This window comes from Topomyia yanbarensis, chromosome 3 (assembly GCF_030247195.1).
Source record: "Topomyia yanbarensis strain Yona2022 chromosome 3, ASM3024719v1, whole genome shotgun sequence".
Lineage (NCBI taxonomy): Eukaryota > Metazoa > Arthropoda > Insecta > Diptera > Culicidae > Topomyia > Topomyia yanbarensis.
Genome location: NC_080672.1, coordinates 307,436,419 through 307,462,372, shown reverse-complemented (window position 1 = coordinate 307,462,372; position 25,954 = coordinate 307,436,419). Strand labels below are relative to the sequence as shown.

General features: G+C 39.7%; 1 protein-coding gene across 5 annotated transcripts in view; it reads left to right on the top strand.

Moving 5' to 3' along the window:
- LOC131688666 (cAMP-specific 3',5'-cyclic phosphodiesterase 4A-like) overlaps positions 1 to 25,954 on the top strand; it is a 683,953-nt gene that overhangs the window by 149,849 nt on the left and 508,150 nt on the right. The window contains exon 1 of one of the 5 annotated variants that reach the window (XM_058973088.1): positions 9,501 to 9,605. The exons of the other annotated variants lie outside the window; for them this stretch is intronic. Coding sequence (XP_058829071.1) covers positions 9,516 to 9,605 — 90 coding nt within the window. The 5' untranslated portion in view covers positions 9,501 to 9,515. Of the gene's footprint in view, positions 1 to 9,500; positions 9,606 to 25,954 lie in introns of those variants that run through there. 5 annotated transcript variants of the gene reach the window in all.

Genomic DNA, 25,954 nt, shown 5'->3' with positions numbered 1-25,954 from the left:
TTACTCTAGCTTATTCTTCGCAGCCATACTGCGTCCCGTATGGCGTGGGCGGCCAGGCCGTCGGTGCAGATGCTGTGCAAATAGCGCTTCTACGATGACTCTCATCCTCTCCGGATACCTATCCGGTGGTACTGCCGACTCTTGTCTTCGCCGTGGCAACTCTACAGGCGTCGCCCCACGGATTTGAATTGGCGTCGCGGTAAAGCTCTTCTAGGCAGGCTTTCTTACTGAGCTTGATTTCCTTGTTAAGTTCGGCTCTTGCCGCCTTATACCCTGGTTTTAGAGCATCTCTTTCCGCGACGTTTCGGGCTTTCTGTATCTTCCTCCAGGCTCGGTGGCAGCATGCACGTAGGTCAGCAAACGCCGAATTCTACCAGAAGGCTGGCCGGCGACTGAACCTTCTCTTGGCATGGTTGCATCGCACGCTCTTGCTAATGCCGTTGTCACTTCATCTGCACTGAAGTCAATGTGATTGCACTCACGCCTCAACGCTTCGACGAAGACTCTCTTGTCGAACTCGTTTAATTTTCCACTTCCGCTCGTTTGATTAGATCACGCGCGCTTCCGACTGTCTATTGCTTCCGATAGTGTACCGGATCGTCTGGTGGTCGCTGTGGGTGTACCCCTCGCACACTCTCCAATTTGAAATTCCAACCAGCCCGGGGCTGCGGAAGGTAACCTCAATAATTGAATGTCGACCTTCGCGGCGATAGGTGCTGGTTATACCATCGTTTGCAAGATCTACGTTCAGCATTGCAACGGCCTCGAGTAGACTACTCCCTCTTGAGTTGGTGAAGCGGCTGCCCCATTTTACTGCCAAAGCGATAAAGTCGTCGGTTATAGCGATTGATAAGCTCGTCTGTCAGCTTATCGAGCATTTCTGTGAATCGCGTAGGTGCGTAATAGCTGCAGAAGAAGACTCCATTGATTTTGGCGTTTGCGAAGCCTTCATCCGCACGATAAACCACTTCCTGAAATGGATATCTCCCCGTCGTCCAAATCGCCGTTGATTTTACGTTATCAGCTATCCAGTTTCCATCGCTAGTCGGGATACGGTAATGCTCCGAAATGATAGCTATATCGCATTTAGACTCCGCTACAGATTGCCGCAACAAGTGTTGTGCTGTGTCGCATTGGTTGAGGTTGATTTGCGTTACCTCCATTTGCTCCTGTCATGTCCACCGCAGTTTCTCGCCAGTTGGCCGAACTTTTGACACTTGAAGCACACTTCCGGTCGCTGAGAGATGACACTCAATGGACGTACCAACCAGCCAACTTTGATCTTCCCAATTTTAAGTACCTTGTTTGCTGCTTCGACTGGAAGCCTAACTGTGCCGAAAGGTCCCATCCTCATTCGGATCAACATCTACACTTCTCCAAGCTCGCATTGCTTTTCCAGAGCTTCTCTTAGCTCTTCTTCCGAGGATATCTCATCCAGGTTCTTACATTGGATGGTTGCCTCCGGGCACAAGGATCTCACTTTCACGGCTTCACCCTTAGCTTTCTTGGTGAGCACTTTATAAATAGAGTTGTTTGATTCCGGGTCCTTTTTCAGTTTCAGAATCATTGCGCCTGATTTTCTTGACGTCTGAGCCCAGTCCTTGGGTCGTGCTCGTGAATTAGTTGACAAAACCGTAAAAGATAATTCAAGTAGACTTCTTATTAGTGTAAGTATGTCTTGGCTCCATTTCTCGATGCTGCTGGTACAATATTTTCATCCTAAATCTGGATTTGCTTCATGTTCTGGAAAATCTCATCTCCGAGAAGTAGCTACCAATCACACCGAAATCGCTCAAAGAAAATAACTGTTATAGGAAAACATTCAGCTTGTTCGTGTTCAATACGGAGGATTAAACTCAATCCCTTCACGTTTTTTCCGCGGGCTGGAGCTCGCTTTCGCTCACTCACTGGAGTGACACTGGAGGAATTGCTCGGTTTCGGCAGGAAATATCCTTGTCGGTTGGAGCGATCTATCATCTATTCCGCGCGTTTTCAAAACGTAGGCGGCGGCTCAAAAGTGTGTGTACAAGCAATTCCTCAGTAAAAACCTGAGTTTCAACGGAGAGTACCGCCGGCAGATCAGGGGATTTAAATCCGTTCCGAGTCATCGTTCTGAGCCACACGATTTACCATTCAATCATGTTGCCACCTCTGGCAGAAAATCTCTTGCAATTGATTTTTTTTCCAATTAGCTCCACTTATCAAAGCGATTGGAGGCGAGATTTTCCTCCGGGGATTTGAACTTGCGCTGGTTTATTGCCCTGGGCTCGAGGCTTATCCGACGGGGGATTTACTTCTCGGTGATATTTCTGTGATAATTAGCAATCAGTGAAAGTGAATGTAGCGTCGAAGCTGAACTTGCCCGGGTTGGAAAGAATAAGAAATAATAATTTCATTGATTGAGTTTAGAATCGTGTACCTTTGATAACTGAATATGTTTGCGACGGTCTATATTGATATTACATAGTTGTTAAAATTGTTTGAATTGGAAATGGATAAAGTAATTAAAAACAATTCCAGCATTACCCAAGTATGTTTGATTGGGAAGAGATGGCTCTTGAGCTGCTAGAATCGGTGCCAGGTTTTGCATTTTTTCCATAAATTTCTATTAGGAAGTGACACGAAGCCCGCTCCTGTCAATGTTTACAAACCATAGCTGAAAATTCAAAGTATGCTAAATTTGAAAGAATCCTCTCAGTAAATATTTGAAATAAAATGCATCACAACCCTGTAATGTCGCAAAGTCATCGGCTAAGTGAAATCCCATCTGGTGCAGCCTGTAATCCCTATATATCCATAAGGATCACGATGCAGGTGCACTTGCAGTGTCGCGGAAAATAAATATCACTTCCATAAATTCATTTATCAGTGCCGTCGTTCCTTCGGTTAACGCGCTTCTTATGTCTTAGCCGAACAAGATGTCGGTTTCTCTGGCAGCGTTCATAAATGTGTCGTTGGTGCGGCAAAACGCGGTAAGTCCATCTTGTTGAAGTTGGCAGAAAATATTATCTCCTTCGATTTAAGATATTCATTTTAAACCCAAAACCCGAGCCGTATGATTTACATGCAAATAAGGATGATTCTAATGCGAAATATGCATTATAACTGGTATAATGCATATATTGGTCTGAGACAAAAATGTATTCTGCTGCTAGTACAGCGTAGAAACCTGCACAATCCCACCATTGGAAATATATTGAAGAATTCAACGTTATCGGAGTATTGCTATGAAAATAAACCTTCACTTAATACACATTGCTGCTTACGAAGCTTAAAAAAGATGCCCTTTCTTCTCCGCCTTACATTAACCCCCTGTTGCACCCATCACACGCAACCTCGTCGTTGCTGCTGCACTGCATTTTGGTTTGTTCCATTCTATTCTCCGCTGCTATAAATAACTCATGGCCTCTAACTTCTAGTAAAAAAATCCGGCCGTCTGGTTCCTAGATTAGAACCGACAAACATTAGTTAAAAACAACCCGTTACTACCCGTACCATGACGACATAGACTCGTTGAGAAGTAAAATGGCATATATAAGCTTTACACGAATAATGAGTGAGATAGTATCGTTTGGCTCCCCGCCGCCGCGTCGGCATTTCAGCTTTGTCTTTGAGGCATTTTGCTTTGCAGCATTTTTCCACTGTTATTAATATCACATGTATCACATGTAAGACACCATGGAGACGTTGGTATGTGATATTGTATTGCATTAGTATGAGGTTGGTTGAACACTAACGAATCATTTGGGAGCTTTTCGCTTACAGTTCGGGAGCGAAAAAAACAGATGCTTTTGCGCTCCCAAAGATTCGTTTTGGGTGTACGATTTACACATACACAGCCACGAGCTTAACATGTTATGTGTCGACGCTGAAACACTTGAAACCAGCGGTGGATTCAGGAGGAGGGTCCGCGGGGTCACCCCCTTTCAAATGACACCCATATTGATGATAGTTTTCCCTGTTTTATGGTAACCGGAAGCCGCCATATTTGGTTTCAAAATGGTGTCAACAACCATTTTCGGTCGTCTACTGACAACTCCATTGCACTTGACGCCCATATTGACGATGGTTTACACTATTTTGTGGTAACCGGCAAATGCCATTTTTTTCAAAATGGCGTCAAACGTCCTTAATTGATTTTATCCGGAGCCGGTATCGGAATTCCATGGTTGAGGGCGCTGTAGGAGTGTATTCGTATTAATATATGAGTCCAAAAAGCTACATACATTTTCTAAGGTTCTCCCGGAACAGTTTTTCGGTGCCCAGTACTGATTCAAATCATGTTCATTGTGAAGGATCAATGAAAAATAGTCATATGTAGGCCAATTCAAAAAATTCTACTTACATTTATGATGTGTTCCTTCAAAACTCGTCCGTAACCCCTTTGGATGCGGGATATACCCCACGGGGGACTCCAAATAATTCTCGAACTATTCAACGGATTCGAACTCTAATGAGGACACAGAAACTGGACTAAATTCAAGAACTTTTAAAGCTGGTTCCATCTAAATCGGTCAAAAAATTACGAAATGAGAGAAAAATTAATATTAAATTTTCAGAAAATTTTTAACCTTGTGCTGTAAAGGATAAGGTCGAAAATATCTTTTCTTAAATAAGACAGGTTCTTGTATTTGTTGCACATAATGTTGAATATATAAATAATAAATAAATGCTAAATGCTAGAAAATTTGAATCCATTTCGCAAATATGGACATATGGGGTTTCCCGAACGTACCATCCAAATGCAATCACTATAACCGTATGCGTTCACATATAACGTGCTGGCACGTACTGAAAGCACAAACTGGGACACGAAGCTATACATATATATTAATAAATCTACTAGTTTAGCAGCAGTAGTAGCGGTAAGCAATGCTCGATTCTTTTTTCGTAAAAGACACTATGCGAGTATCAGTTTGTATGGTGCCGCACCGTAGTAGAACGGTTGACTGAAGTCGAGCAGCTTGACAGCGCGAGTCCCGGCCCGACCCTGCATGATGTGTGATGGGTGGCAAACGGCGATTAAACTGAACTTCTTTATGGATCGTTACGAGCACTGAAAGAAGGTATTATTCATTTGTTCACATTAATCGCCGCTGGGATGTTGGTTGGTTGGTTGGTTGGTTGGTTGGTCGGTGATAGACTGTTGTGATTGAGAACGGGTCATTTAGTCACCGGTCTCGTGTGACAGTTCAATTATTTGTTCAACCTAAAAAGCATCATTTTGTCGTAAAGCAAACGAGGACAGAAAATGGAGCGGTGGGGAATTGGGTCACATTTTTCTAGCAATGATTGACTTTATTACGGCAGGAGCCAATCACAGTAATTCGTCTTATAAATGGCGCCTCGTTTGGATGGTGTAAGTAATCAGATTGTAGACCATCAAGCTAGTCGTTGTCTCCTACACTCAATTTGCCTCGCTCGGAAGCCTTTCGATGTTAATGAACCGGGGGATCACGAGGTTTATCCATCGTGAAATCCGGAGGAAATATTTTTATGGCATCCTGCTAGCGCAGCAGTCATAAAACCGTACTACTGTGATGACTGACTGGTAGTCGAGTGTTTTATGAGCGCTGCTTTCACACTCAATCCTTGAATTTACGATGAGTTATTTAGAATAATGGTAACAATAATAAGAGTTCGGGAACAGTAATGATTTTCTTCTGGCGGTTGAGTGGAAAATATCCAACAAAAATTAAACACCTCACCAAATACAGCACGCTTGAAAAACTCACTTTGGGGGTCGTTTCGATATCTCTTCATTCATCAAAGTTTATTAACCGACAAGCATTGACATTTGTGCATAACATTTGATTGATGGTGGAGCCATTACGCAATCTGCATGTCTGCTAACCGGCGAGACGATAAGAATTCCCGAACGTCTGCCGATGCATTTTCACCAGGCAACTTATGAGTAATTCCCACCTGACTGTGTCGAAATTGTCAGCAGTATTATCACTGCTGTCACACGTGCCCATCGCTACTAGTCCAGTGGGTGTATGGCCTCGTCAGAAAAGAAAACGCTCGAGACACAAGTCTAAACTCTCCAGCCAGTTACTTATAGGGTGCCCAATAGCACTAGAGTATCAAATTTCCGTATGCCTTCGTAAGCTGTTGTCCTGCCCCCTTCCCCCCTCTTCCAATTCCTCACGCCATAACATTGTATGTATGGCCCGGCGCTGACAATCTATTCTTTGCTGTTGATTTTCTTATCGCAAATCACCCAACCGGCGGTATTCCCCTATAGGTAGGTGGAGAAGAAAGGAACCAGAAGAAAAAAAAATGAACACGCAAATTGAGTACTGTCATTGTCAAATATTTACCCGGACTGATAACAAACAAGTTTATGCTCGTCGACGACTTACTCGGAGTCTTATCGATTGTCATCGAAGAAAATCAACATCGCTACTGACCAATCGGACAATCTGTTCCAGTTAGTTAGGTGAAATGTGCTGATAGCAGCGGTGAAGTAAACATTTTAAAGGAGCTAGGTTCACAGTTGGCTCATTATTTTTTTTATAAGAATTTAGTACGTTTGAAACTTTCCGGCTTCAGTAATTTAAGATCGTTTATTTGATACGGTGCATTAATTTGGTGGTGCCAATTGCAATACCTTAGTTTTAAAGTTTACAACTCTACACTAGGGTACTGTAATTTGGAATTATTCAAAATGTGAAATTATTTTTGATTTTACAACTAAGGAAAACAATTTTGGCACTAACATAAATCTTGGAATGGAGCTAGATATATATGAGAATATTGAATTTTATTAAAAGCAAGGGAAGAGTGGGAGGAGCACGATTAAGGTCATGCTTAACTTTAACAGTTAATATTTTTACATAGAGATTTGAATTGGGCAATTAAAACAAATCAGAGATGATGTAGAAATAGAAGTCTACTATGACAGGGAAAAGATGAAAACCAACTTCGGATTCACAAAGATCAAAGAAATAATATTCAGCCTGCTGATTAGTAGCCATGTGATAATTGAGTTTGTTTAGTCCATACCCTGACTAAAATAGTGCATTTCTCGACAAACATACGATTATGGTTTATAAGCTATCTGTCAAAATTCACTTTAAATGAAAATTCCGGACAAACTGTTACTCGCCAATCACAGATGTTGGTAGTAAACAAAAGAGAAAAGTTTTTCCTTTCATTTAGTGCTGTAAATTGTGTTCGACCACTAACGGTTTGTTCAAAATTTTCATTTAAAGAGAATTTTTACAATTGGCTTTTACGCCGTAATCATATATTTGTCGAGAATGGTGCTCTGCTTGGGAAAAACAACAAATTCTCTGACATTTTCGGACTCACATCCGTCAGAAAAGTTTTTGTTTGAATGCAAGTTTGCAGGGTACGTCAATGGCTGGTTTGTTCGGATGTAACCAACAGCGAATCTTGTGCTTTATCCAACTTATCGACTTATCGGTAGAACTGGTTCTGGACCAAAGAAATCAGTAGCGGCAATGGAAAATCACCTTCGTTGAAACCAGGCCCGCGGTTGATAACGTTGCAAAGCGTCCTTGTGAATGCACGTGTTGTCCTCACGCATGCGGTATTGCTTGTCGGTAGATCTATGGTCTTCACCTCAGCGCAGTGAACACACTTCAATGCAGCCGTTGTGGCTCCCTCAGGGGGACAATTCCGTGTCGGATGCGCTCGAGCGCAATTGTTGCATCTCGCCTTGACGCCTGGCAATTTCGTGTACCGTGCCCGAAATCAAGTCAGCGCATGCACTATGTTAGGTCCCGGTTTATTTCTCGGTAAGGGTCCCAACGAACGACTATGTCGGATACTATACTAAAATAATTCGAAAACCGGGTAAAAAACGTTGTTAAACAAACAGGAAGAAACTTACACAAACCGGCCTTACTGAGATACGGGTTCAGTTATCCGCACAGCGCCGCTTCCGATTTTTTCTGTTCTGTCAGTAGCACTCCGCTTTGTATAATTGGCGATAGTTGGCCATGAAAATGTACACACGACGCGCTGAAATAGCACGGAGACATTAATAGGCAGTTCCGTGGAGCAACTAAAATGCTGCGACTGGTGGCATCCTAGGATAGTTAGTTGGTATTAACGATTCAGTTTCATATCTCCAATATGTGGAAGCTGACTTGACTACACGCATTTTTGCGTTTCTCGTGAGAATGTGGTCTTATACGCTTCGATTATCGACCGCGTAGCAAAGCATCGTTCAGCTCAACGGTGAAGCAGCAGAGGACGAAGGCGGTATGGCAACGGATCTTGGAGCACGCGCAGAAGACGATAGGTTGTCGGCCCCTGAAAGAAGTCAAGGAGGAGATGAACAACAAAGCTGCCGGTGTAGATCAAGTACCCAGCGAGCTATTAAAATACGGTGGTGAAACACTGGTTAGAGCGCTGCACAGGGTAATTTCCAAAATTTGGGAGGAGGAGATTCTTTCGGAGGAGTGGATGCTGGGTGTCGTTTGCCCAATCTACAAAAAGGGTGACAAGTTGGATTGCTGCAACTACCGCGCGATCACACTACTTAGCGCCATGGGATTCATGGGTTCCCGCGCCACCACGGACCAAATATTCGCGATTCGGCAGAAATGCCGCGAATATAACGTGTTCACACATCATTTGTTCATCGATTTCAAATCGGCATCAGTTATGGTTTTCCGGATAAGCTAACATGATTAGTCAAAGCGACGATGGATCGGATGATGTGCGTTGTTCGAGTATCAGGGGCACTCTCGAGTCCCTTTGAATCTCGAAGAGAGTTACGGCAAGGTGGATGGTCCATCGTGCCTGCTGTTCAACGTTGCGTTAGAAGGTGTAATAAGGAGAGCGGGGATAGACACGAGTGGCATGATCTTCAGAAAGTCCGTCCAGCTTCTTGGCTTCGCCGACGGCATTGACATAATGGCACAGAACTTTGAGGCGATGTCGGAAACGTACATTAGACTGAAGGCAGGATTGGACTTGCCATCAACGTTTCGAAAACAAAATACATGAGAGGAAGAGGTTCTAGAGATGACAATGTGAACCTCCCATCCCGAGATCGGATTGACGGTAACGAAGTCGAGATGGTTGACGAATTCGTGTATTTGGGCTCATTGGTAACCGCCGACAATGATCGGATCTTGGCGGGAAATCGTGCCTACTTTGGACACTCCGGTCGAACAAAATTCGCCGCCGCACGAAGTTGATTATCTACAAGACGCTGATTAGACCGGTGGTCCTCTACGGCCACGAGACCTGGACTATGATCGTGGAGGAACACGCGCCGTTGGAGTTTTCGAACGAAAGGTGTTGCGTACCAACTATGGTGGCGTGCAGATGGAAGACGGAACGTAGCGCAGGTGAATGAACTATGAGTTGCATCAGCTGCTGGAAGAACCATCCATCGCACATACCGCAAAAATAGGTCGGATGACGACCCGGTGAAGATAGTTCTTGAGGGCGATCCTACAGGAACAAGAAGACGGGGACGCACAGCGAGCACGGTGGATCGATCAGATAAAGGACGACCTGCGGACCCTTCGATGACTGCGAGGCTGGCGACAAGCAGCAATGGACCGAATGGAGTGGAGACGGCTTCTGCATACAGCAAGAGACAACAAGGCTCTAGCCTGGTAGGTATGTAAGCAAATCATCGTCTCACGTTTTTTCTAATATTGGCTATCGAATAAAGATTGAGAGATGTTAAGAAATAAAGAGAAAAGAGAGGAAAAATAATTAATTAATGGGATTTGACCCAAGACCGCTTCCTTAATCTTTTCGATAACCCAGGGTTTTCTAAAGTAAGCCAAATGAAGTGATATCTTCAATTTTATCAAAAAATGTATCGAAGATTATGGGAAACACAAAATCGCCGCTTAAAATAGTTTGGAAAATGAAAATATCTCATGTAAAATTTTTAGTCTGTTTAAATAAAAACAATTTCTTTGGACTTTCTGATAGACAATATTTCCTTTACAGCTCTGGGAAAGCTTTTCACATAATGGGAATATAAACACAATTTAATGTATTGCTCACTTTTTATACACGGTTCAAAATTATAGTTATACGTGTTAAACGACAGATAGTTCTGCGTATGACATTTCATACACTAGGATATAATGAGCTAATACAAGCGCAAAGCACACGACATTGATGAGATTGCTACACCTAAAACAAATAATTTGGAGCGCAAATGCATATGTTTTTTCCGATCTCGATCTGTGAGCTAAAATGTTCCAAATGATGTTTTAGGTGTAGCATTGCGTTGCGTTGAGTTGTGACGATGATTTTGGCGGATTGCACACTGACTTTATCATGTTTGACTGCTGATTATCCAATAAGAGTTGCCGAGGAAATGGTAAGTAGGAATTCATACCAATCCGACTCATATTAAAACCTCAACAACATGATAGCCACCATTGCCGGCCGCCCCAATCTTCATCGTTCACTGGGAAGGATAAAGTATAAGGTAGACGGGAAGTATTGGTGTTCCACCTACTTAACGGAAGGACGACGACTCATCAGGCTCTTCCATAGGTGTCGCGGAGTTGGTCGTTTGGAAGGGTATAAGGTCTAGGATTCGCTCCAAGCAAGCGATGCGACCTGTAAAACATGATTTATTAGGTAGTAGTTTGGTTGGTTTTCGAGTACACGATCACTCGAAAAAAGAAATGATCTTATTTAGTTTTTGATTCTTTCTAAACTCTGGGTAGCCGGCTACCGAGAGTATCCTGTTTTCTAAACAAAAGTAATTTGAACTCCACACAGCCGACCGTGGGAGTATTGCCAAGGTAAGCTAATCTTATCTGCGTAATGGGCCAGATTACTATTTATTGCAACAGTATTCGCTATTCCTTTTCTGCGATATATTTATTGGATTCAAAACTACTGAGTGACACGTTGTGCAGACAGAGTTATGATAGCTCGAGATGTTATAAATCGAGGAAAGTGTTTCATACAAAACACAAAGGATCTTTAACGGAACTCGAAACTAGATTCATAAACACAGACGCCTTGATCATCGATACTAGTCACATTGAAGTCTTATTGGGGCTGATTTCCGAACAACTATTTATTGAGAAAAAAATTTATTTTTCAAACCGAACTTACAAAAGAAAACTAAGAAATAATTTTGAGCTGCCTAAAACAATTATTAACTTTACTGAAAGATTCACTTTGCTAGACGGATATACTAGCAGCTTCACGCGCGCGTCATTTGTCCCACTTCCCTGTCAGCATACGACCACAGATCCTAGACGATCTTCACTAATGCCACACCCGCTCGAAACGAAGCTCGAAACGAAACCGAAACAGACTCAGTCCCGAGTTTAAGCAAAAATGGCAAAAGAAGGCCTGTACCCCGGTTGGCATCGCGGGGAGGTAAGGGATAGGAGATCTGTATCGGAGGTGAATGGCGACATAGATTGGCCTCATGTTGCACGATAATACAGCTTTGCCAACCAAAGGTAAAAATGTATAAATGATGTTTTGGGTGTAGCGCACTTTAACTCAACTAATGTAAAACGAACCTTATCATGCAATCATACAAACATTACAGTTTTTGTCTTACAGATTAGTTATGGGATTTGCGTTTCAATTGTGTCGCATCAGAATCCGACACTAACTTAGTGACAGAACTAAGCTAGCGCCGGATCGGCCCTACCTTCAACTCCTTTTCTTGCGGGACATCAAGGACTAGGGGTTTGCTTAGAAACTCAAATAGTGTTTTCGTTTTTTTGGAACTAGCGTCAATCCAGCGCTACCTTAGTTCTGCCACTAAGTTAATGTCGGATTCTGATGAGACGAAGTCGAACCGCAAATTCCATAACTTATTTGGTTATAGGCTTTGTGTTCTTGACGCGCTAGCAGAGGTTACAATATTCGCTCATTCTCACGACAAGAAGTTTATCGCACAGCTTTTTCATCTTTAGTAGGCACGGACCCAACTTTTTACCTTTCAAGAAATGGCGAGAATTTGTTGACAATGCGTTGTGTTTGGAAGCGTAATTTCGCAGCTGCGAACCTCGTGATAAATTAAGTTCAAGAAATATTATTAGTATATTACATTGTAGGATTTATTTCCCCACATTATTGCAGAATTTTGTTTCTAAGGCTCTGTATCTACTCGTTTTTGTGATTTTTTGTGAAACCATTAGTTATTCGCTAGTTTTATATTAGGCGCGATAATACATCTCATATTATACCACGAAAAGATGAGATCCAATGCTATCTTGTCGAGAAAAGTTGGAGAGCAAACAATGTTACATCGCATGTTTGCCTTTTTATTGCTGGTCGAAGTAGGTGAAATATCGTCTTATTCTGGTCACGAATGCGAAAATTTTAAACTCTGCGCGCAAGGATGGATTTAGATAATTTTCTCTTTTTGGAAAAAAAAGTTTTTACCAAAAATTTTCTCCACCAAGTGTATAAAGACATTTTTTTAGCATTTATAGAGTTTCTATTGTCTCTGTTTTATAATTATTTTCACAAACAATCTTTCAAAATTTTCATGTCATCAGAATTAATATATTTATCAGTTCTTTCAAAGCGATAGAAACAATCATGTGATACTAGGGAATAGTTATTATCGTATACATATGCAAAAGTGGTGTTTCCATTAAGGAAAGTTAACCAAATAAGTAGTAAGTTTGCATATTAATATCCTGCAATCAATCATCTCCGTGAAATTTTACCATCCTCGTCAGCTGTTCGAGTTTGCCCCATCTCATTCAACGATGCCCGAGAGCCCGAAAATGGTTTAAGACAGCACTAATTGCATACACTGCATATTATATGAGAAAAGCAAAAACATGTCAGTTCTGCGGGTTTAATTTTCTAAATGATTCCAATTCATACCGCAGCGTTTACAGCAATGCAATGTTCAACATAGATCTCGTGTGTGCGGATGCACCGTGAGCCGAGCATTCGTCATGGTAATTGCATCTATCTACCCAAGATAGAGCTCTGATAGTTATGTCCTACTTATTCTTCTATATGTTCGTCCGAAGTCAGATTACTTCGCGAAGGAGCACTTAAATGAACGAAATGCAAAACAATTTGATTGAGGTATGTGCGGTTGGTTTGCAAACAACCAAACCTACGTACATATTTACGATTGATAATTGTTTTTATTGCGATCAATGAAGATGGACAGGTTCATTTATACGGTAAACCCACTACGATTGTGATACGCGAAGGGCAATTTTGTATCTCATTGAACTGAACTGCACAGTCGACTGGCTTTGGCACATTGTGATTTGACGGCGGTATTGACACATGATTTGGGTTCAGCCCGGTTCAGAAAAGAAACGATAATAATATTTCGGGAATTGAAGTGTTCGTCCAGGCAGATCATATCCAAATCGATCGGCGTTCGACTTTGTGTTTTCAAGGGCTCTTGAAAAATGTGTGGTAATGGGACAACACATGTACACAGTTTAACCTTTACCTTTTTATACTTTGGAGACTGTCGGACTCGCTTAAAATTTTGATTTGGTACATAAGCGTAACTAGCAAAATTTAGACAAAATACAGTGCATAGTCCGTAAAAAGATAGTTTTCGCTGAAAATTGTGTTTTAAGTTTTTACTATGTGCTTGTCCTTTTGTTGTTTGGCTTGATGCAAGGTATTTTTGTGCATGGAGTTAAAAAAAATCCTGGCACGATTTTTAACCCAAGATTCGAATATTCCTACAGCACTGTTTATATCTTCAATTTCAGTCTTTCTGATATTTTAGTAGTCGCTTAGTTGTTGAAAATGCATCCAAGAGCATAGTTGATTTTGAAACGCTCTGAAGAAAAACCACTGGTAGGTACATCGTGAGCCCCATAACGGAATCAGATCCAATTAAAATCTTAATGTTCATTCAAGTCGTACAGATTCACCACAATATTCTGGACGTTGTGACGCCACCGAGCCGGCCCGAAAATCGAATAGTGCAAAATTTATCGTCCCAATTACGAACGGCGGTGGTCCAATTTCAACTCTCGTGACAATTATCAAAACATCAGTGCCCGATGCTTTGGTAACACGGTGGCACGCCGGCAACGAACAAATCATTTCCTCCCTCGACCGTCCTCATGCGTGCCCCGTCACGAGACCACTACCACCGGTTCTGCTGTGGGTGAGATATTCTGGGCGATAACGGACCAAAGTGAACTGGTGCGGTCGTGCGTCAGATTGTTTGGAAATTACGTATCGACCGAAGGCCAAAACAGTACCTACCTACAAAACAATCTGCACGAAGACGCACGGCACCGGACTACTCGAATGGCAGTAAAAAGCTACGGCCACCGTTGTGCGTGGGGCTCAGCTGAGCTGCTGCGTATTTTTTTGGTATTCTAGAGCGGATTGTTCGCCATTATATCGACAGCACTTCCAGATACCATTCTGATACGGACTGATAAGTTTAATTGGCTGTGGAAACTGATTATCACTGAAAAGCCGACCGTGGCAAATAAGGTTGGCGATTGCTTTGTTTTTATTGAAAAGCAAATTAATTCTTTTGTATGGTCTAAAGTATGGTCTACTTACAATCCGGACACATACAAACAGGTGTTTCTCTGGAATTATTTAACGTACGAAAAATGTTAGTCATAATGAAAGAAAAAGGTTACATAAAAATTGCAATATTACTTCGACGACAATCAGATCAACTCTTGGACTTACTTTGGTGTCCCCGCCATCATCTCAGGTATCAGAATATATTGGCTCAAATGGCACGTTCCCCGTATGTAGTCGGGGATTTGTGCCATCATCTACTGGACTAGTCAATTTCGTCGTACATTAATTTCTATCATCGAGCTACAAAAATCAGCAGACATAATTCTTCCGGATCTACTAGACATCCTGAGATACAGTCTTATGCTTGGGCACACACCTGTAAGCTGGATAGAAGTTAGGGTAATATTTATTCCAAAAACGGGTAAAAAAGACTGGACACTACCCAATGCGTTTAGACCTTTTTTTGGACATCAACGCTTCTGAAACTGATGGAAAAACTGCTAGACCACTATATTCGAACGGAGCACTTATCGAAAGTTCCGCTAAACAAGTAGGGGAATTGTGGGAAAAACCGACCCTGTGGGTAAAACCGACATCCCACAACTTTCCCTAGAAATCAAATTTTTATTCATTTCATAATGACACTTTATTATTAGGACGATTATGTAGAGTATTTGAAGACAAATTCGATTTACGTTAGTACGCCGAAAGTCATAAAAATAAACAATATATACGACAGCAGCGTTCATGCTCGTCTGGATGTTAGATTTTGCTAGTAGATTTGAAGGTTTTAACCGAACAAAAGCTTTTGAAATCACCACATTTTTCAGTACCTATTATTATCGGCCTTTCCTATGATCAACTTCAATATTTTTTACCGCAGCTTAAAAAAAAATGTTTTTTGCTGTTGGGGTAAAACCGATATCCTTTGTTTAGGGTAAAACCGACACGCTGTTAAGATATGTTTTTATTTGCGTTTCATTACAAAAGGCTGGAGATCTTGGTGACACTTCAATTACTCTATTAGCACACTATAGTAATAGCTGAAATACACAGAAATACTTTTATTGTGTTTATCTATCTATATATATAAAAGTCAAAGTTTGTATGTATATGATTTATAGACTCCCAAACGGCTTAACCGATTTCCGTAAAAATTTGCACACAGTAGGTATTTGGTATGGGGCGTGTTTGTGTGCTATTAGTTGGAGATTATCTGCCCGCCAGATGGCGCTTTGGAACAAATTGTGTTTTCCTCCTATTTCGCAGAGTGTCGCAGCAACGCGCGATGGGTATTAGCTAGTTTCTTATAAGTCTCTTTGAAAACGAAAAATTGGAATATTTGCTTATCAGATTCTATTGAAGCTTTTGCTATTTCTGCAAAAAGCTCATCAAACTGAATTTCTAGTGTTCTCTTGGTTTCTCATAGATGAACTTTATCACAGTGAGACAATGATCTTTTGTATACCCCAGTAGATCGTTGATGATCAGAGTCCCGAAAAATTAAATCCTGAACCAGGCAGTTTTGCTGCGAAGTGTGTGTTACTTATAAGTGAATGAATCCTATTAACAGAATGTAGACCCTTGCAAATTTTCTCTTTCGAAATAAAATGACACTGAACGTTGCAATGATGTGCGTAAGGATTATTTGGAAATACCCATATCAATAAATAACCCTATTGCATAAAGTACTCTTGTTTATAAAACTACGCTTTCGAGCACTTTTCCATTCACTAAATAATGAAGCTACAAAAAAACACATGTTTGCATCACACATATTCACACTTTATTACTCACGTATATATCACATTTTTAATAAAAAACCTGTTTTAATCCACCTAGAGGTGCAATTGTGCCTTTCTCATTTCTCCAAACTATGATTTAATAGCTGGTTCGTACAATATAACATTATGGAAATGTCTTACATTCTTATTACACTTAGTAAGTATATAAGTAGTAGTAAGTAGCACCTTTTTGCATTCAACTCCGGAGCTGGAAGTCGGATGGAGATGGAATTTAATATCAGTTTCCGGGACGCAACACCTTTCATTTGACACTAAAGCTACCAGTACACTGTTTGTCATAACGTGAAATATTTAATGAAGCAAAATTTGATCAAATAAACGTGTTTGACAAACAAATTTGACAAGGGCAGTACACGAGATCAACTGTTTAACAAACTTTTTTCATCAAATATTTGCATTGATGCGTTACCGGACGTTACGCCTAATATTGTTTGACAAACATAATAAAACAAGTTTGATGGATCAGTACACTGTTTGTCAAATATAGTCAAACCGGCGTATACGTCAAACAAATAGCCATGCGAAAAATTTTTTGTGCTGTTTGAACTTCATGAATTTTCAAGAGTGCAAACACATGAAATATTTGTGTTAGCGCAGGGATGCCAAATGATTTTCCAGAAAATTTGTTTTATTTTTATGAATGGTCGAAGCAACTATATCGCACTCCTTTGTTCGTGATTATGCAGAGTGTGATCAAATACAAATTAAATACACCAAGGTCCCATACAAAAGGGTAATCATTTTATGACTCACCACGCAATTAAATTTGTCTATCCTTCGTGTTGACAGGTCGAATTGTAGAAGAAAAATTGATTTGGAAGCGCTGTTCGATCAAAGCATGCTGTTCATATATGATTGAAATTTTCATTTCATTTGTTTTCATTTTATAGAGTAATTGGCAATCTGTAACTGCGTTTGTGTGTGTTCAACGATTTGTTTTCTTCCACCAGTCACAGGTGGAGGAAAACAAATCGAAAATATCTTTTCGGTCGGAATTTGTTTATGATGGAACCTGACCGGTATAGACTTATTCAGCTGCGATGGTACTGTGCCGTTTTGACGTTTGGATTGGGAGGAAAACAAACCACTCCTGGGCTTAAGGGGAGGGCGGTAATATAAAATTGCAAGATCTTGATGTGCGTATTTCAAACGTCAGATATCTATAGAGTACGTCTCCTGAATAAGTTTTACAGCGACAGAGAGCATTTCAACACCATTATAAATACTTCAGGCGAGCTATTTCGAACGTTTAAATTGGCTGAGTTTTATGAGTTTTATGTGAAAGGAATTGCATAGAACTCTACAGCAACAAGGTCTACCCCAAAAAAGTTTAGGCAGACTTCAATTGGACAAAAAATGATTAGAACGGGAATTTGAAAAATATTTAATCCTCTTGTATTGTTGAACATACAAAACGGCGATGAACACGGTATGGATTTTAGTTGCATTTCTCGCTCACTTGTTTATGTATTTTCTCACATTTACAGTTAAGTGACCATATTCCTCCCACAGCTCCGACAGGTGTGGTTTCTACGCTGGCCTATGTAGAGCACTCTTTCGGCGCGTGCTTGCCGTTACGGAAGAACGAAAGGAACAAATCAGGTGCACCCAGACGATGCCAAATTTCTCCGTTGCCTCGCTAGTGCAATCTAACTACATTACATGTTACAAACGCCGCCGAACCCTCATACAGCAGCTAATTATTTCCGAAAGCTGCTTTCAGATTTGGCCTAGCGCGGAAGAAGTTAACATCAAAGTGGATCCAGAGTTAGTACACGAGGACGCGGACGATGAGCGATCAGATATCGAAAACGCAGTGGAAGATGCTGATGAATTAAACATTTTCCTTTGGAACCAAAAAGGAAAAAAAAGGAAGGGAAAAAAGGGATCTGCTGGTTTGCCGCTAAAGAAGAATCGTTCATTACCCAACACAACCAGATAATGGTATAGGACGCGAAGTCGACGTGCTGCCCGAGCACAAATGTCGAGTATGTAGCAAGGTCTACCGATCGGTGAAAAGTTTCCGGCTGCACGAGAAGTTGCATGCCACTGGGAAACTGTTCGATTGTCGCGATTGTGGTAAAAAGTATAACACATATGTGTCCAAATGCAAGGCTTCTAATACCGACGTAAAGGAAAAGATGTATTCGTGTAAAATCTACAGCCAAACATTCAAGCATCAGCAAAGCGGGGTGTACCACATGAGCAACAAAACCAAACACAAACGGTTCGACAGAGGTTTTGAGAGATCGGGAGACGGACGAAGGAGAGGCGATTTGCCGAAGCTAAAATAACTTTCTCGTTCCCAAATTGTTAAAGCTACCAGGCACGACACCGGGCAACTTGAGCAATTAGTCCTGAGCATGTTTTTGGCAAGTGGTGAGGATAGGGTATCCGTTTATTGGGTAGTATTTGACGCACCAACATTAGTAGCGTAAATATCCAGCGCCAGACGCAGGTTCCGTTTGATTGATTCGATGGAATCGCTATCGACAGACCCTTCATCATCTCGACTTCCATGAGCTCATTCAGTACTTCATGATAAAATAACAATAGTCAACACAGGCTACGGTCCGACCAGGATGTAGAATTCAACTAGATACATTCGACAATAATACCACGCAAGACTGGCAGTATACTCAACTGCTGTATGCTTTTCAAGAGCAGCTGATTCTTGGTGAACTATCGGAAAGGATTCAAAAGAAATGGCATTTGCTTACATTTCAGCATGTATCAAACAATTGAATTCAAATAGTTTGTACCTTTCCGATTTATTTGAGGCATGATTTTCCTGGAAAGACAAATACCAACAATATCAAAATAGCGCCGAATTTTTTTTTTTAACATGGCGAATGAATTATTTAAAATCACGTAAATAAAACAATCAATCAATCAGCCGAATTTCAAACCTTAACTTTTTTTCGTTTTGACAACAAATTCTGTCAAAACAAATCAGTTTCGCGTACGGCGTATTTTGCTATCCTGAATGAGCAAAGCACGTTTGTCAAACTTCTCAATCAACAAGTTTGACAAACTTATCCATCGACAAGTTTGACAAACTGCAGCGTTACGCTGTTTGAAGTTTTGACAAACTGGTCAGTACAATGTTTGACAAAAAGACAAATAATCGCTTTGACAAACACGAATGAAAAATTTGGCAAACTGTGTTTGATCAAATATTTGAAGAGCCAGTACACAGCAGTTCAAATTTATTTCACGGAAGATGTCAAATATTTGACGTTATTACAAACAGTGTACTGGTAGCTTAAGTTGATCAAATCGGTCTAGCCATTTTCTAGAAACCAATATAACCGTTATTCTGAATTTGGATGCTTCCGGATCCGTCGATGGTGGCCAGTGTGGCCAAAAAGACTTTGAATGAGTGTTGGTGACCTAGATCCACAAATTCAACAGTTGTGTTTACATTTTGGAAAAAAATCACCTTTTTACATTCATCGCAGAATTCGTTAGAATCGGGATTTGCTGCGTGATCGTACGTATCACCCTGTAATTCAGGAACCAGAACACAGATCCACACAAAATTCAACAGCAGCTGATGGACCTTTCATTTAAACTCAAGTTTGTCAAAATCGGTTCAGAAAATTCCGAGAAACCGATTTGGACAAATCAACAAATTTTGTTTTGTAACCATACTCTTCAACTCGTAATCTGGAACAAGATGTCGGTTGAAAATGAAATTCAATAGCAACCTATGGGAATATTATACCTTTCATTTGAATCTTAGTTTGTAAAAATCGGTTCAGCCATCTCCGAGAAACCGATGTGGACATTTTGTTAACAAATCCGCACATACACACACATACATACATACATACATACATACATACATACATACATACATACATACATACACACATACATACATACATACATACATACATACATACATACATACATACATACATACACACATACATACACACACATATTTTGCGATCTCGGCGAACTGACTCGAATGTTATATGAGACTCGGCCCTCCGGGCCTCGGTTTGAAAGTCGGTTTTTGGAGCAATTGCATAACCTTTCTATATGAGAAAGGCAAAAAAATAATATTTAATTAGCTTAATCAGCATGAGTTCAATGTTATCTTCATGTGATTATATTTTGAAATGTTGGTGGAATGGGTTTGAAAGTAGAGGGAATGGGGGGTTAGTAGAGTGGGAGTGGAGGATGCGTCAGAAATCCTTCATCGTATTTCGGTATACGGGGTGGATGAAGGAAATGCGGGCGTGAGGGTGGTCCAAGGGGATGGGAGAGAGGTGTAAGGGCAAGGCGGCGGGGGGGGGGGGGTGAGGGGCGGCGACGCAATACTCAACTGCATATTTTGCCTTCCATTTGAGACTTGGTTTGAGAAAATCGGTTCAGTCATCACCGAAGAACCGATGTGACTTTAATTGTGGAATGTTGCCGGAATTCCGGACTTCCAGTGTATCCTTACTAACACCCCTGTAACTCCGGAAGCAAGAGTCAGAACCGAATGAAATTCAGCAGCTGTCAATGGTATTACTGTATCTTTCATTTGCAATCAAGTTTGTAAAAATCGGTAGAGAATTCGTTGGGGAATGGGTGTGATATTAGCTTAGGAACTTGGCGGGTTCCCCGGGGGCGTCATGAACCGTCATAGGTGGCCAATGTGGTCAAAGCTGTTTTGATTGATTATTAGTCATCTAGACCCGCAAACTAGAGTAATGTTACATCAATTTTAATATGTTTTACATCATTTGAACATCATGGTGGTACCAGTTTATTTGGGAATTTGCTGTGTGACCGCACTCTTCAACCCGTAACTCCGGAACCGGAAGTCGGATCAACTAAAAATTCAATAGCAGCTTATGGGAGCGTTATACCTTTCAGATGAAACTAAGTTTGCGAAAATCAGTTCAGCCATCTCTGAGAAAATTGTGTGAGTTTAAATGACACACACACATAAACACACACATACATACACACACAGACATTTGCCGATCTCGACGAACTGAATCGAATGGTGTATGACACTCGGCCCTCCGGGCCTCGGTTGAAAAGTCGATTTTTACAGTGATTGTATAGCCTTTCTTTATATGAGAAAGGCAGAAAGGTGCGAAATCGGCAAAGTCCCAAAAAGTCGATTTTTATAAAAAAAATTTTCGAGATAACATAAAATCTCGACGTTTCATGCATTTTAAAGATGTTTGGCATCAAAAATGCGAATTCGATTTCTGAAATTTCATGGGGTCCCCCCTTTGAAAAAAAAAATGAGTTTCGGCTTATATGGGAATTTCATATGTGACCGGACGTTTTAGTCTATATTTCCGGACCCATATAAGCGATCCGTACGAAATTTTATAGACATCTATGGGGATATTATAGCTATCATTTGGGACTAAGTCGGCCCAACCATTTCCGGGAAACTGATGTGAGTTCGTAAATTTTGAAAGATGGCCGCTTTTCCCGGGCACTTCCGGAACCGTCTATGGTGGTCAATTTAGTGAACGAAAGTTTGGTTGCCCGTCTGTGACCTAGAACAGCAAATTTAAGTTGTTTGAGAGACATTTTAGCGAAATTTTTACCTATTTTGCTTTCATCGGAGTATCGGTTTGAACCACAATTTGCTATGTGATCGCTCGCCACAACCTGTAACTCCGGAACCGGAAATCGGATCGGGATGAAATTAAATAGCCATTTACGGGGCCGCAATACCTTTCATTTGAGACCAAGTTTAGTCGAATCGGTTTAGCTATCTCCGAGAAACCGATGTGACTGTTATTCTGAATTTAGATACTTCCGCCGGGGCTTCCGGAACCGATGATGGTGGCCAATGTGGCCAAATAGACTATGAATGGATGTTAGTGACCTAATACTACAAATCGAAGCAGTTGTGGTCATATTTTGGAAAAAAATTTCACCTTCATACATTCATTGCAGAATTTATTAAAATCGACATTTTCTGCATGTTCCTACTCATCACCCTGTACTTCCGGAACCGGAAGTCGGATCCATTAGTAATTCAATAGCAGTCTATGGGAACGTAGCACCTTTCATTTGAGACTAAGTTTGTCAAAATCGGTTCAACCATCTCTGAGAAAGTGAGTGAGAAAGTGAGTGAGAGTGACATTTTTGGTCACATACACACACATACGCACATACACACACACACATATATATATATATATATATATATATATATATATATATATATATATATATATATATATATATATATATATATATATATATATATATATATATATATATATATATATATATATATATATATATATATATATATATATATATATATATATATATATATATATATATATATATATATATATATATATATATATATATATATATATATATATATATATATATATATATATATATATATATATATATATATATATATATATATATATATATATATATATATATATATATATATATATATACATACACACATACATACACACACACCGACATTTGCCGAACTCGACGAACTGAATCGAATGGTATATGTTACTCGGCCCTTCGGGCCTCCGTTAAAAAGTCGGTATTCAGAGCAATTGCAATACCTTTCTATTGAGAAAGGCAAAAATATTTGTCTACTTATTCATAAGATATAGTAATCAAGTATATCCCCTGCAAGTTTGAAAATAATTTATAACGGTTTGGATGTGGTATGCGGTCATAGATGGGTTTTCTACCAGACTTCAAGCGTGAATCCATGTTTATCCATTGACTATTTAGATCGTTTATGCGTGTCGCGGTTTTTAAAGGAAAACCTTACCATTTAATTACATAAATATAATGTACAAAAGGTGATATTTATATGGTGCACTGAAAAAATATGAAAATAGGGTTGTCTACCAAACGTTAAATATAATGTGTAGATTGAAAAAAATTGATAAAAGTTGGATAGTTTACTTCAAAAGGCCATATTTCAATGGTTTGTTGACCGATTCTAATTATTTTTTCATTATTGAACAGGTAGACGTTTCATCGTTAATTTTCAATAAGAAGAATATAAAATAGAGTCATCTACATCAATAAATAGACAATATAATTGATCTCAACTCTATGTATTATTATTATTTAGTGAATATTTTTGTTTTAAAAATAGCGACCCATCGATTTTTATTGCTGTATAAACATCTGAATGTCAAATTCTCATGATAAGGTCAATTCAACAATAAAACTGACAATAGTTAGAGATATGAGCAGATGAACTTGTACTAATTACATTCCCTTTGACCAGTTATAACATCTGTCAACCTAACCAGCGAATCACGATTGTACAAAATTTCCAACAAAAACCGTATCATAACATACATTGATCTGAATCAGCAAATACCTTCATATTTTTTAAATTTTTGGTTTTATTTTTCCATGATTTGTAGTTTTCTTTCGTTGCATTCAACTCATGTATAGAAATTGATAAGGCATAGTTTTGAATATGAACATATTCACTAAATAGTGATAATACATATAGTTGAGGATAATTATGTTGTCTATTGTCTATTTTATATTCTTCTTAATGAAAATTAACGATGAAACGTCTACTTGTACTGAAAAAATAATTAGAATCGGTCAACAAACCATTGAGATATGGCCTTTTGAAGTAAACATTCCGACTTTTATCTTTTTTTTAATTTACACATCATATTTAACGTTTGGTAAACAACCCTATTTTCATATTTTTCAGGGCACCATATAAATAACACCTTTTGTACACTATATTTATGTAATTAAATGGTAAGGTTTTCCTTTAAAAACCGCGACGCGCATAAACGATCTAAATAGTCAATGGCAAAAATGGATTCACGCTTGAAGTCTGGTAGAAAACCCATCTATGACCGCATACCACATCCAAACCGTTATAAATTATTTTCAAACTTGCAGGGGATATACTTGATTACTATATCTTACGAATGCCATGTACTAAATAAGTAGACAAATATTTTTTGTTTATAGAGATAGGACCAAACCCGTGGGTGTTTGCTGGTAGCCTTATAAAACGTGTCATAAAACTTCAAATCGCAATTTCTCTCGAATCTCTCGATGGATCATTTTGAAATTCACAGAGAAGATGCTTGGATACTGTATCTTTCGAATGTCGTATGCCAAATTTATGGTCATTTTTTGTTAATAACGGTTTTAGGAACACCGTGGTATATAATTAACCCAATCAAAATACCTGAAAAGACAAACTTTTTATGTAGGATATACAACTAGGGTTGTGGTACCGGTAATACCGGTACCGAAAATCCCGGGAATACCGACCCATTTTTGGTACCGTAATACCGGTACTGAACAAAAGCCAGTACCGGTATTTTCGGTACCATACTTTTATAAAAATATGTGGACTCTCTAGGGGGACTTGCTTCAGAATATCGGTCTGCAAGATGACTTTTAATTATATTAATTACCTTCTAGATAAATCGTTGAGCTAATACCTTTGTGGGGGAACAAGGTGGGGCCATCATCATAATAATCTTAGAAGTTAAACATTCCTAGATCCCGTTGTACTGAACTGTATGTTTAAATTCCTGCTCTATTTTGTCGAAATTAAATTTTAACCCTTTCATGCCCAACTTTTTTCTAGTGCATGAAAAGCTTCAAAATAACTTGATAACGAAGAGATCAAGAAACCCGAAAAGTCTTTTTTCATAAAGATAGGTGCTTCCCTTGCAGTGCTAGAAGCTGCTCAATTTTTACCTCCCAAATTCTACAAGAATATTTTATCAGTTTCAGTTTTATCAGTTTACAAAAATATTGCACAATAACGAAGATATACGAAAAATTCATTCTCCGTCAACATAAACTGTTCCTGGCAGCACTGCTTCGTTGGAATCCAATCAGAGTAATTGCAACAACTTTAGTTCTTGAACTGATCCTTGTAACTGTTAATGCTCAAATGAAAAGCAGTAGTCACATTTATTAGCCTTACTTGTTTTTGCGAGCAAATCTTGCCTCAATCAAAAGTTATATCTGTTTAAAAACGTTGTTGTCCACAAACAACATGGGCATAAATGGGTTAACGATCTTGTACTCAATTTCAAAATATTCAATCATGGTCCCCATTTGAGAAGAATGATCGCATGGTCGTTCTAGGCGAGGATTTGTGAAGAATTTTTTGCCGGCGTCGGCGGTAAAACATGATGATGAGTTATGTTCTACCATAGACCATGCGGTAGACTTGGGTGCAACGCCCAACTCCTACTCTGCAGAAGGCAAAGAATTCTTCACATTTCCTTTCGATCATGCCCATATGAGCCTGCCTAGTTCTAGTTTTCCGTTCTAAGTTTATAACTGATTCGCTCTAGAATACCTATCCGTCTTTCAATTTCATTGCTTTCGTTTCTCTTAGTCTCAAATTTGCCAAAAATAGCCAACAAAATCGATACAGTAGAACCTTGCGGCAATTAAAACATAGTAACATATAATTTTAGACTTGGTGAACAGATTCAAATGGGGCGATTTTTAATTATTGGTGATCGGAAAATTCAGCAAAACTCCATAGTACAGGAAAGCAAGGAGCCTTGGTATGCATTAGAGAATAGTAGATAAACGACATAAAGGTCGAAACAAATTTACAAAAAAGCAAGAGAGGAAATGCGATCCTGGATTTACTGCCCTTCTCGCTTTGATTTACTGTTGTTAAAAGGGTTTCT